At 42.3% G+C, this 12,750-nt stretch overlaps 1 protein-coding gene across 7 annotated transcripts in view; it reads left to right on the top strand.

The window, feature by feature from the left end:
• The window catches only part of LOC109437160 (WASH complex subunit 2), a 51,141-nt gene extending 38,391 nt beyond the window's left edge, over positions 1–12,750 (top strand). For 3 of the 7 annotated variants that reach the window (XM_019716166.2, XM_019716167.2, XM_074337275.1), the window contains 10 exons: positions 1,505–1,660; positions 3,354–3,536; positions 4,497–4,625; positions 4,756–4,836; positions 5,451–5,573; positions 6,512–6,574; positions 6,928–7,140; positions 8,687–9,304; positions 10,502–10,679; positions 12,410–12,750. In XM_019716166.2, coding sequence (XP_019571725.2) covers positions 1,505–1,660; positions 3,354–3,536; positions 4,497–4,625; positions 4,756–4,836; positions 5,451–5,573; positions 6,512–6,574; positions 6,928–7,140; positions 8,687–9,304; positions 10,502–10,679; positions 12,410–12,549 — 1,884 coding nt within the window. In that variant the 3' untranslated portion in view covers positions 12,550–12,750. The remainder of the gene's footprint in view (positions 1–1,504; positions 1,661–3,353; positions 3,537–4,496; positions 4,626–4,755; positions 4,837–5,450; positions 5,574–6,511; positions 6,575–6,927; positions 7,141–8,686; positions 9,305–10,501; positions 10,680–12,409) is intronic. The other 4 variants (XM_074337276.2, XM_019716168.2, XM_019716170.2 and 1 more) reach the window with 4 other exon arrangements.

Below are 12,750 nucleotides of genomic sequence, written 5' to 3' on the forward strand. Positions count from 1 at the left end.
ACCTCTTCCTAACAATAACAAACAATCTCCTTACCTTATTCTTCTTACTTCATTCATAATTTTACCATCTGTCTTCCTAATTTGATTTAGAAACTGCTTCAGAGCTTACTTCTTCATGTCATCGCATGTAGTGGTACGATAGTTAGTTTTTCCTAAAGAAGTTTTGATGTCACTTGACCCAAGAATGCCGGTAATTCCAGGCAAGTCACATAGCCTCAGTTTCCTAACCTCTGACATCCTGCCTCACAGCTGAGGGACAGATGAGACAGGGGTAGTGCTTGCACTCTTGTGTCGCAGCCCCTACCTGATGTAAAGCACAGTGACTAGCTATGGAAATACGTATGTGATCCTTTCAGGTACATGGACATACGTGTGATAGCTGTTAATGTAAGTTAGGAAGCTGGTAAGGGCTAGGGAGAGATGTGAGTAATAGTCTTACCAACAAAGCAACCGATGCTTACTGAAGAGAACAGGAAAACCTTCCTGGGGGACATCTGAGCTGGGCCTTGCTTGAAAGACGACTATTGCCCCACATGGCAGTGCCAGACTTTACAGTGGGTTTAAGGACTAGTGAGGATTGGTAAACTGCAGTGTATAAAGGGATAGGGTGAGGTGTCAGTTGATTGTCATGTTTAGCATTTGCTTAATGCACACAGTGCATGTCTGGGGTGGGAAATGACGTGATCTGGTGGGTGTTTTATTTTAACAAGACAGCTCTGGAAGATGTCATATAGCTGAAATGTAAGATGAGCAAGGCAGAGAGGAGACGAGAAATTGTCTTGATGGCAAAGGTAAGGATCTCAGCCATGGCATTATGTATGGTGATAACAGACACAAGGAGACACACGCAGCTGATATGGTGGCACAAACGAAGTGCCACGTCTGTGTGTCTCTTCTCCTTGTTTGTGCCCCATGGTCTCCTGTCCTGTCTCTCCCACCACAGCACTTAGCACCCTAAGAGCACTGTGGCTTCAGCTTGCTCTGTGCATTGCAGGCACACTTTGTTTTGGGTGTTAACCTAAAAATAAAGGGCCAAAGTGAGAGGCAACAAGCTTTCATTTGCGATCCAAAAGAATAGCTGTTCAGGCAGAATAGCACTGATTCAGGCTTCAGAAACCCAGATAGCTTCTGATTAGGAGGCAAGGCAAGAGGTATTTATAAGAAGGGGAAGAGGAACAATTACATGAATAGAAGGGAGGTGTTCAGGAGCTAAGGAAGAAATTTCTATAGGTGCAGATAAGATAACATAGTGATGCTAAATCTAAAGAATGTTTTTAATTTTCAGTCCCTAGTCATAGTATCTGCTTTCTTGTTATCTTCACCAACGGTTGGTTGGGATATGCAGTGCTGCTTTAGGTCCAGTCCAAAGGTTATCTGGCCCTGTTTCAACATTTTAAAGGTTTGAGGGGTAAAACAAGCAAGGCAGTTCCTCTGGGATGGCAGCTCTGACTCCATTTTAAAGTGCTGTTTTTCATGAGGATGTCATTCACTCATCTTTTGGTAGAAAAAAGAGCCTGTCCCTGAGGCACCACCTCTGCTGTTCAGCGATGAAGACGAGAAGGAGGCACAGTTTGGAGTGAGGCCTGTGGGCCAGAAGGTTGAGAGTGCCAGCGAATCATCAGGATTTGGGAGAACACATGTGGTGGACAAGTCAGAAAAGGTGGACGGTTTCTTGTATATTCTGACACATTTGTCTTGCATATGTTCTTGTAAAACACACACATACACACACACGTGCAACTCTTACATCTTTCTACCGCAGAAAACACATGGCTCGGTGGTTGACAGATTTGAAAACACTGAGAAGTATAAAGAAGAAAATCTCTGATCCTACCACTCAGGGAACCTCCAGCACTGCTCTGGCCTTTCCGCCTCTCCTAGACTGGCGCGCACGGATGTATGGGCTGGCTGTGTCACACTGCTCCTGTCACTTTGTGTTCATGTCCGTCTTGCCTCTCTCTCTCCAGGGTGTTCTCCATCATCTTGTTTCTCACTTCGGTTTTCTCCCTGCATGTCTGCTTTTCTGACTTGTTCTCCATAGTGTTCCTATTATCCCTGGTTCTCTTCTAGTCCCCACCTGTACTTGAATTAAAATGACAGTCTTAAGAAGATTTTAGTTTACCATTCTTGTATGTGTAGTTGATGTTGGCCATGGATTAAAGTGAAATTTGTCTTCTAAACCATCAGCATTCTTTTCCTGAGCGGGCTGTTATTTCCTGTAGGTGGCTTGGGGGATAAATCTGCTGGCTGCATCTGGAAATCAGCGATTGCCAACGATGTCTGTATAGCTTTTCTTTTTTTCTAACTTTCCTTGTACTCTGTGTGTTCAATGGCTTCTCTTCTAGGGCCTGTGTGGAGAATGTCTCATATACTTTTTCTGTTGCATTTCCTTGGGGCTGCAGTGATACAAACATTTTATTTGTACTTGAGTCATCGTGTGACATTCTCTTCCTATAATTTCGATGTAGTTTCTGTGTTCCTGTAGCCCCTGAGTTACCCCCGGCACAACCCATTTCACACTTGAATTCTAACTGCTGGTTGTACAGTGCTCTCCCTTGCGTGAATGTAAGCTCTTTGAGGATTGGGGCCAGGTTTGTTTTGCTCACCATGTATCTATAGTACTTAGTATTATTACCTTGCATACAGTAGTGACTTTTAAAATTACATATTTCTTCAAAGCTGCATTTTTTCCCCCCCACAGTTTAACCACTCTGCAGTTAGGATGCACCTCAAAATCAATGGCATGTTTAATTGGGAGTCATTTTTTCTTCCTTGGTGGTTCATACAGTAATAATGGTTCTTACAATCAATGGTAACTTACCTGAAATGCGGTGCTTGTTGAATGAATAAGTGTTGCTTTTTACAGTTATTTTAGAGATTCTTCTAATTGCATGCAATGTAAGCCCTCTATAATTTAAGTGTTCAATTTCGTCAATTAGGTTTCTCGTTGGGACTTGCATATTAGTTAAATATTAGGAAATATATGCTCCACTCCCAATGATTCGTACTTGTGTTATCGCTACGACTGAGGAGTTATTTATAGCTCTAGAGCAACCTATGTGGGTCAAGGTTATAACTGGCATATATACCTCTTGGTAGGAAGGAGAGACTGATGGCTTTAAGCTGAATGGAAGAAGTCTCTTTGGCGGTGAATTATGTACAGAATAGTCACCATTGGAGCAGCCAATCAAGGATTGGTTTCTGTTTTACCTGGGAGCGGATCCGAAGAACTGTCATGCCCTGAGACCGCACACGGGCAGTTACTGGATTAATGAGGAGCTTGGGGGGGGCTCCGCAGTAGAATTTGCATTTTCAGATTTACTTATTTTTTTCCTTATTCTATTCATTTTCAGGAAGGATCTTTGACTGTACCGACTCAGGAAGCAGGCAAGCATTCTGATTTATTTTCTTCACCATCCCCATTGGACAAAGGAACCAAAAGTAGAACCAAAACTGTTCTTAGCTTATTTGATGAGGAAGAGGATAAAACAGAAGATCAGAACAGCATCCAAGCTCCAAAGAAAGAAGTAGGAAAGGTGAGCAAAAGCAGTAAAGGCTCGGGACTTTAGAAGGATAAAAGAATCTCATTTCATAGTATTAGTTCTGCCATGTGAGTTGCTGAAGAGTTGAGGGTTCCAGTTTCTTCACATCCTCACCAACACTTTTCCTATATTTTCGTCCAGTCTCTTACTGTGTATGATTTTATATTGTGATTTTTACAGTGATGAAATTTTAACATTAATTGCTGTTACACTGGTTTTTATGTATAATCAATAATGATAATCAATTATTAGTTAATTTTTAATGTGACCTATTTTCGTCAGAAGTGAGTTTTGTTTGTTTATTTTATTCTGTGGATGTGATACTACAGAAATAGGGGAAAATTTTAGAATGTCAAGGCTGGGGCATTATAGTGTCAGATCAAGTAATGTAAATAGTAACTTTCAAGTGTCAGACACCCTAGCAAATAAAGATTCGTTTAGAATCTGGAGGTAGTGGGATAGAAGGTGTGCAACGGGGAAGGTTGGCTGGTCACACCTGTGCCATGTCTGTGGACTAAGATACTGACAGGTTAGGGATACATGCTTGACCACTGCATGTAGTTTTTGGTATTAAGTCAGCTACTGTCTCTTCTTCCCTTTGGTAATAAGATGGAGAGAACTTATTTACTTTTGTGTGTTTTCACCATTATGGACCTAATGGGTTAAGTAAGATGTTTGGATACTACACAAAGGTTGCAAGATGATCTTTCCAGAGTATGTGTATGTATCTATATGTATATATATTCTTCCACTATTTTGATAGCTGTATAGTATTCCATTATGTGAATATGTCATTGCCCTTCCTGTTTGCAGTTAGGCTGTGTCCAGCCTTTAGCCATTGTAAACAGAGCCACAGGGGACATCTTAGTTGTTCCTTCTTTGCCGCTGTGTGTTATTTCCTTGAGATAAATCCTTAGAAGTCTAAGTGCATGTGAATGTCCCTCTTTTTCCCAGAGTCCCGACCCTGATGCCCGCCCCAAGAGCACAGGTGTCTTTCAGGATGAAGAGCTCCTTTTTAGTCACAAGCTCCAGAAGGACAATGACCCAGATGTTGACCTTTTCTCTGGCACCAAAAAAACCAAGGTCAGTTCCCAATGGTTCTCCACATCATGGCTTTGTTATTGTATTAGATATTTTCTCAGCAACTCACCTGGTGGCTGTCTTTGTAAGTTGTTTTTGTTTCGATACTGAATTTGAGTTTTGTCTGTTGTAGTCGCTAGAGCCACGTGTTGGGAGCCTGTTTGGGGATGATGAAGACGATGACCTTTTCAGCTCTGCCAAGTCCCAGCCTTTGGTACCAGCATTTTGATGTCTATGCTTGGGTGTGTGGGGTGCCTTCTGGGAAACGAAATTAATGTCCAGTTACACGATTAAAGAAAATACTCAGAGAATTGTGGTGCTTACTAGTAAATAAATGGCAAATAATGTGCTGATGAGAACATTCGTGTTGTTCTCTATTATTAAAACATTAACTAACCCAGGTTCTTTTCTTACAAATTTGTTTGATTTTTAAGTTGTTTATTGAAAGACTAGTGCACACAACATGGTGACTAAATATTCATGCTTTTCAAATGCAAAACTTTAAATCTGAGTGTTTGCCCCTATGTGTCATTTCCTGCACTTGCCCCAGTAGATTTGTAAGTACTCTCTATTTTCTTTTTATCATAGAGTGGACTCCTAAGAAAGTCACAGTCTTTAGAATGCTATTTCTGAAACACTGCCTTTGAGTTAGTTCAACCCTCATTTGAGAAATGACTTTTAAAACTCAGAACCCATGTGTTGTGTGTGTGTGTGTGTGTGTGTGTGTGTGTGTATGTGTGTGTATAGATATGTGTTTTTTTCATTGTGACTTTTTAAAAAATGTCTAAGGTACTTGACAGACTTATGGTGTTTTTTGTTCTTTTGAAGATACCAGAAAAGAAAAGGGTAGTGAAAAAAGACCAGTTTGTCTCCTCTTTCAAGAACGAGAAACATCCTGAATCCACTCAAGGTATCAAAGAAAAAAGCATGTGGAAACCGGAAATCCCTCAGGTTAGACTGATCTCTTCAAGGTTCAAGGACTTTGAGCTCTTGTTTGCGTCCCCGTACAGATGAACTCATACAGATCCAAGGTTATTCAGAGTTCTCTTAATTAAGAAGGAAACAGTACCTAGCACTACCTCTCTTTACTCTAATATTTTTGACCCCCGCTCATCTCGCTTTTCAGTGCATATTCTAGACCCATGAATCTATACTTATCATTATTACTTTTAGAGTCCCTTCAAATTCAATTCCAAGGTAGAGTAAAGAACCTTATTCCCACTAGAACCCCCATTTCTCCTTTTGGGCTATCTTGGAGTATTATTACAAATTAAATGTAAATTGCATCACCCAATTTCTTGGTTCCCCCTCATGTTACGTCTTCTGAGATCGTTGCTCTCAGTTCTTGTCCTCTGCAGTCTTCTCTGTGGCGTGGCTCCTGAGAAGAGGCCAGGACTGCGGGCGAGTTCCATTCTGGCTTGCAGCTGTCCCGGCTGTTTCCCTGAGACCTCAGTGTCCTGAGCTGTGAAACAAGGCAGTAGCGCTAGCACATCTCCAGGGACTCGTCCCACGCCTCAGCTGCTTTTGCTCTTAGGCCAGTGCATTAGGCCGTGGGTGAATTTCTGTGGGCTCCGTAATAACTCCTGTGTGGGATAACCAGCACGGTAATTGCTGGCTGGTGAGGTTTTGGTGCTGTCACCCTACAATTTTCAGGAAACTTTTTCATGATCTCTGTCTGCCTCTGCACAGTGGCTGAGGAGGCGTAAGGGAAGTGACATAGGTGGAATGTTTCGAGGCCCCAGGAGGGATCTGAGGGCCTTTCCCATTAGAGAATTACAGAAAGTGACAGCTTAGCCCCATCACAGATTTATCTACAGGCATAAGTGTAACCCAAGAGACAACTTTTCTATTTCCCGAGTGGATTTTTAACTGAATGTAATTTCACACAGGACTCACCAGGTCTCGCTCCATTTAAAACCAAAGAGCCATCCCCTCGGATCTGCAAAATACAAGTAATTATAACATGTCTGGAATCTTCATTGCCTGCCTTGTGGCATCTATATACTTTTTTGGATTTGTACTATTGTCAGCTGCTGCCAGGCGTTTTCTCATCTCTTCCCCACCCTCTAGTTGTTGCTTCTTGTGTGCTGTGTCTGTAATATCTTTTCTTTAGTCCAGTGGTGGGCACAGGTGTGTAAGCCTCTGTTTAATTCTGAGACGTGATGAGGAGACTTGGTGGCATCTCTCTTTCTCCTCTTGTGTTATATGTTCTGTACACTGAGTCTCTCATCCTGTGTCACAGTAATAATCATAGACTGCTGTGTTTAAGAAAATACAGAGAGTAAGTGTTATTTTTCTCCCTTAGGCAAATTTAGCGATTAACCCAGCAGCCTTGCTGCCTGCAGTGACTCCCCAGATCTCTGGAATGAATCCTGCTTTGTCAGAATTGGCTCTTCCCTCATCTGGACCTGGGAGAAACCACAGTCTGGAAAGTATGTCCACTCTGCCTGGGAGTGTGGAGGCTGGAGTGAGTTTTGACCTCCCAGCTCAGGCCGACACTTTGCACAGTGCAAACAAGGTGATGAAGCCACCTTCATTCTCTTCTTGCTTCTTTTTTTTTTTTAACCAGAACAACTTGTATGTTTCTTCCTAGTCCATCAGTTACACACAAGAGACCGACTCCCCATTTGAAGGGGCACCTTGTCCTTCCTTCAGCCTCCGTGCCCTCCTTCCAGCTCCTTAATTCTACTCCACTCTTCACTGCCTGTGTTTGTTACATTTACCTTTTACTCAGTAGCCACAGTTAAACCCCACCACCTCCAGGCTGTTGTCGCATAGCCACAACAGGTCTTTTAAACACAGAGCAGATTGTGCCCCTCTGCTGGCTCCTCACTGCCCGAAGGAGGATATTCGAGCTCCTTGGCCTGGTATTAAAACCTTTTACAATCTGTGCTGACTGAGGCTTCCGGTTTCCCCACCAGCCACCCCACTCTGCACACCCAACCCCGATCACACCAGGCACCGTCCCGGAACACACCACTGCTGCCATCTGCTGGTGCTGCTTCCAGGGTCAGGAATGCCCTTCCTCTTGGACCGCTCAGCTTCTGTGATATTTCCCTTCCCTCCCCGTCTCATGCCTTTCCTCTGCGATCGCCGGGTAGTACACCCAGCCACACTGTTCACAGGACTGTAGACTGGGATCTCTGACGTTTTGCTTTTGTTTTAGTTGGTTCTCTTTTTTCTCTCCAGCCTTCCTTCTCTAGAAAGTCTTAGCTGATCTCTGAGTGACAGTACCTAGGATAACCCTAGCAGATACAGTCAAGTGTTTGCTACCCTGTTTTCCTTGTGAAAAATAAAATACCCTTATCTTTGTTATATTTTATAGCTTAATTTTAAATTGGCTACTTTTTAATTTCATTTGTGAAATTTCCTTGAAATAGGCAAACACGGTACTTTGCCCAAAGTAACTTGTACCTTCTCAAAACTACTTGATTGTATATTTTAGAAAATATTGTAAATACTGCATCATTGCAATAAATGTCTCGTATTTTGAGGTTATATTAAAAGTTCTGATTTTTAAGTCACATTTTTATGTGAAATCTTTACCATTTGAATTTATTGTTTGTTGATTTGAAGAAAAGAGCACCTTAGATTACATCTCTTTATTTTCTGACACTTCTCTGCTCCTGGAGCCTGATTTTAGGCTCGCCTCTAATAAAGGTTAGTACCAGAATTCCCCCAGATTCTTGTTTTGAAATATATCCACATTAAACTGAGAGCAGAGTACAGATCAGGGAAGGTTATGGGGCACAGAGCGCCAACGTGCCTACTTTGCAGGGTTCCAGTGGCAGATGAAGCTTTTTGTATGAAACTGAACAGAAATTGCCCTCAAAAGACTGCAAAATGTAGAATACTAAAGGATTCAGAGCGACTTATTTTTGGACTACTAGGAGCTGTTAAACTTCTTTGGAAATCTTTAAGAAATAACCTCTTCTGTGTCTTAGATATCTTGATTAAAGTAGACCAGATAATCTTCCAAAACTTTGACTTGTTGATTATTTGCTATGTTAGCTTTGGACACTTTTATTTAATCATCAGATCAATGTGGTCTCTTGCCGTTGTAGAGCCGGGTCAAAGTGAGAGGGAAGCGCAGGCCGCAGACCCGTGCAGCTCGGCGCTTGGCTGCACAGGAGTCCAGTGAGGCTGAGGACACGAGTGACCCCAGAGGATCCGTTGCACAACTGGCAGAAGGTGCCATTTCTCCAGAATGCCATCAGCCACAGTCCAGGGCAGCTGGTGGAAAAGATAGCTCTGAGGAGTCCGTGGCAGCTGCCACTCCAACTTGGACAGGTGTTCCGGTGCCTGGAGTGGATAGAAGCCCCTCTGCGAAATTTCTGGGTCAACTGCTTGAAGATGACCTTTTTGATTCTGGAGATACCTTTTCCAAAGGTACTGGATCTCAGTTCATGGGGAGAAGAAAAGCCAAGGCAAAGGCAGCAGACAGCCCAGCCAACCCTCCAGGGGGAAGTAAAGAAACGAGCCCCATGTTTGCTGCTCTGGGCGAGGCAGGTAGTGATGATGATCTCTTTCAGTCTGTTAAGCCGAAACCAACAAAGAAAACAAATCCCTTCCCTCTCCTGGAAGATGAGGATGATCTCTTTCCAGATCAGAAAGGCAAGAAGAATGATTCAAAATCCAACAGTCAGCAGGATGTCATCTCAAAAGCACAAGATATTTTTGAGGTAATAGGATGTAACAGCATGTTCTTGTGCCTGGTTCTATGTTAAGGAAAGTGCTAGTTGGCTCAGTTGAGCCATGGATTACGTAAAGCTTGTTTCATTGCTGCCCGTATCTACTTGCTTAGTAATTATAATTAGGTTTCTGTATTAATATAGTAGCTCTGAAACTTACTCAGAAGTACTTTTTTGTTTTGGTTCATGGTAGATGGTAATAGTTGCTGGCTGGCCATTATATTGATACAGATCTTGATTTTTAGAATTTTTATCATAATGTTGCTTCAGTCAGCTTCTTTGGCAGGTCACTCTCTGACATACATAAAGCAGTATTGGTACAGCTTGAGTGTTTAACCTCGGGTTCTTGAGTAAATGGGCCCTAGCTAATGGTTGAGCACTGGCTGGAGGGCCTTCAGCGGCACTCTCTAGGCAGGTGTTCAGTGAGCATCTGGGTCCTAGAGACACAGGTGAACTAGGACCAGTGCTCTGCTCCCCAGTTCTCTAAGGGAGGGGAATTGGATATGACAGGGCGGAGTGATGGGTAAGGGTGGAGGCTCTCCTTCAGCTAGAACCGGTAGAGAAGGCCTCTCTATATCTCTGTAGAGTTGGCATTTGAGCTGGGACTGAGACAGGGCATGTAGCCTAAGACATTGACACCCCTTCCAGGGTACAACATGAGGTGCCCCACTGGTGACACAAGTAACAAGTGAGTGTACCCAGTACCTGCAGCTGGAGAAAAACAAGAACCAGTTTCATCCAGCTAGGCTGATCCCCTTGACCTGGACCTGACCTTTAGCTAATTATAATGTCATTGTAATCTCATTTGCATTGCGGTTACTATAGTGGGACCATACCAAAACGTGCCCCCACCCCAGAGGTGTAAATACTGGCTCGCTCTCTGAATTCACCCACACTTTCCTTTCAAGTGTGTACTTTTGTCTCAGTAAACTCCCTGTGCTTTACTGCATCTGTCTCGCTCTTGAATTCTTTCTCATGTGAAGACAAGAACCCAGTCACCACTGCTCTGGGTGGAGTCCTCCTTTGGACATCCCAGCGAGCCTCCAGGGACAGGATCTGGTAGAGGGCACAGGTCATATGGCTGTTCCAGAACACCCTGGCAGTTTGTATTTTTTACAACTTGTTGAAATACGTGTTTTTAGAAAAAAAAAATTTAATACTGTTTTTCTTGGTTTTCGCCTTAACAAGGATGATATATTTGCTACAGAAGCAATTAAACCCTCACAAAAATCAAGAGAGAAGGAAAGAACATTTGAACCCAACTTGTTTGATGATAACATTGATATCTTTGCCGACCTAACTGTAAAACCAAAAGAAAAGTCCAAAAAGAAAGTGGAAGCTAAGTCTATATTTGATGATGATATGGGTAAGTATGATTTTCTATACGACACAGTCATTACTGTTCAACAACATGGTATTTCTCCTGCTACCTTCATCTTGGCCCTTTCCTGGGAAATGTTCCCAGTGGGTTTTCTTTGACTTGCTGTGTAATCCTGAGTTAGGCTGAGGATGGATAAGTTCATGGACTAGTCATTTTGGTGAAACAGCATTTTGGTATGATAGACATCAAGGACTTGAAGGAGACCCAGAATGTGGCCTTCATTTTGACTTTTAGTATGCCCCCTGCCAATTATCTGTGACAAATCTGAACACTCTGATGTTATGATAGGAGGATCAGAAACTACCCCAACATGCTAAAAAGTAGGTAGAGGTGACGGCTGCGGGCACGATGTAATCAGAGTTCTAGTTGGAGAGTGTTCAGAGAATGGAGCGGCAGTTCAGGAGGAAAACAGGACTAGATAGGAAAGCAGGTTATAACTCAGACTTAAGTCTTACCAAAGATCTTCTGTGTTTGTAAACATTCTCATTTTCCCTCCATGGTGGAACATCTTATTAATGGACAAGCCAAACGCCCAAATACCCTAATTGTAGGGCTTCTGAAATGTCTTGTATTGTGTGTTGGTGGATAGGACTTGGCTGAGGCCAGATACATACTTCCTACTCCTTCCCCTCTCTCTTAGGTCTAAACCTTGGGGTTAACTGGGAGAAAATCCGTGCTGCAATTGCCACCAACTATTCCCAAGCAAGCGTGTGCTCTGTTTCCATCTGCTTCCTACGATATTGGGTGCAGAAGAGACTCTCGTTTCTTTTATTACAAAAAAAGTCATATATGTCTGTTGTAATAGATTAACACTATTCAGAAAATGTAAAAAGTGAAAAACAAACCCTAGAGGTTACTATTAGGTTGGTGCAAAAGTAATTGCAGCTTTTAATCTTTTAAACTGCAATTACTTTTTGCACCAACCTAATATTATTGAGAGTTAGGTTTGTATACTTCTTTTCCCCCCCAAAATAAGAATGTACTTATTCTGCTGTTCCTTTTAGTCACTTAATGTCTCCCATGTTAGTAGAGATCTGCTTTCTTGTTTTTAGTGATTGTATAGCATTGCTTTGTATTTAGCCGTTAACCTATTGAGGGTATCTAGATTGTTTTGAAATTTTCTCAGTTACAAATATCGCCATGGTCTTTAACATTTGCATATGCGTATCTGTATTTACACATGCTAAAATCTCTGTAGGATAGCATCTTAACAGTAAAATTAGTAAGGTGAGTCATGGAACCCTAGAGTCAGTGCAACACTAAACATAAGGTAGTCATAAAGACTTAGCATTGAGGTGCCTCAAATAGATGCATGTACTCTGAAAAAGCATGACTCCTGTGCTGGATTTCCCTTTGCTTATTTTCAGTATCCTTTCCTTTTAATGTCCAGTGGGAAAAGAATGTAGAAATAAGTATAATGTCACAGCTAGTAAAATCGGGGGCTGGATTTTTCCTCTCCTGCATGGGTGCACACATACCTTCATAGCTTAGAAAATGGTGTTCAGAGAGAACATATGACTTGCATGTGATCATAAAACTTAATTATTAGCAGAGCCAGGACCAGAATCTAAGAGGCTTGGCTCTGTCTTAGTGTTTTTGGTATCACGAACTTGTTACCAGACTTGAGTGTTTGGTGGTTTGTGTAGCTGTGTCTTGAAAGTTATTTTTTTGGGGGGGGCCTATTCAGCAACTCTTTCTCTTTTTTGTTTTTAAAGATGATATCTTCTCCTCTGGTGTCCAGGCTAAGACAGCGAAACCAAAAAGTCGATCTTCACAGGCAATACCTGAACCGAGATCCGAACAGAAGGTGGCCAACGTGTTTGATGATCCTTTGAATGCCTTTGGAGGCCAGTAGACCATTCAGAGTGTCACATCTCACCCTTCAGCTACATCCTTGAGTTAATGATGCTGTCCTATACGCTCATTGTCTTAACTGAATTATAAAACGGAAATAGTGAAACAGCGCACTCACCTTTTACCAGATGCACTTAGTATTTTTCTGCATTGGTTTTAATCATGCTTAATACTGAAAAACAAAAATAAATGTTTCACAGTG

Source organism: Rhinolophus sinicus, chromosome 15 (genome assembly GCF_057876585.1).
Source record: "Rhinolophus sinicus isolate RSI-liver-muscle chromosome 15, RSI-T2T, whole genome shotgun sequence".
Taxonomy (NCBI): Eukaryota; Metazoa; Chordata; class Mammalia; order Chiroptera; family Rhinolophidae; genus Rhinolophus; species Rhinolophus sinicus.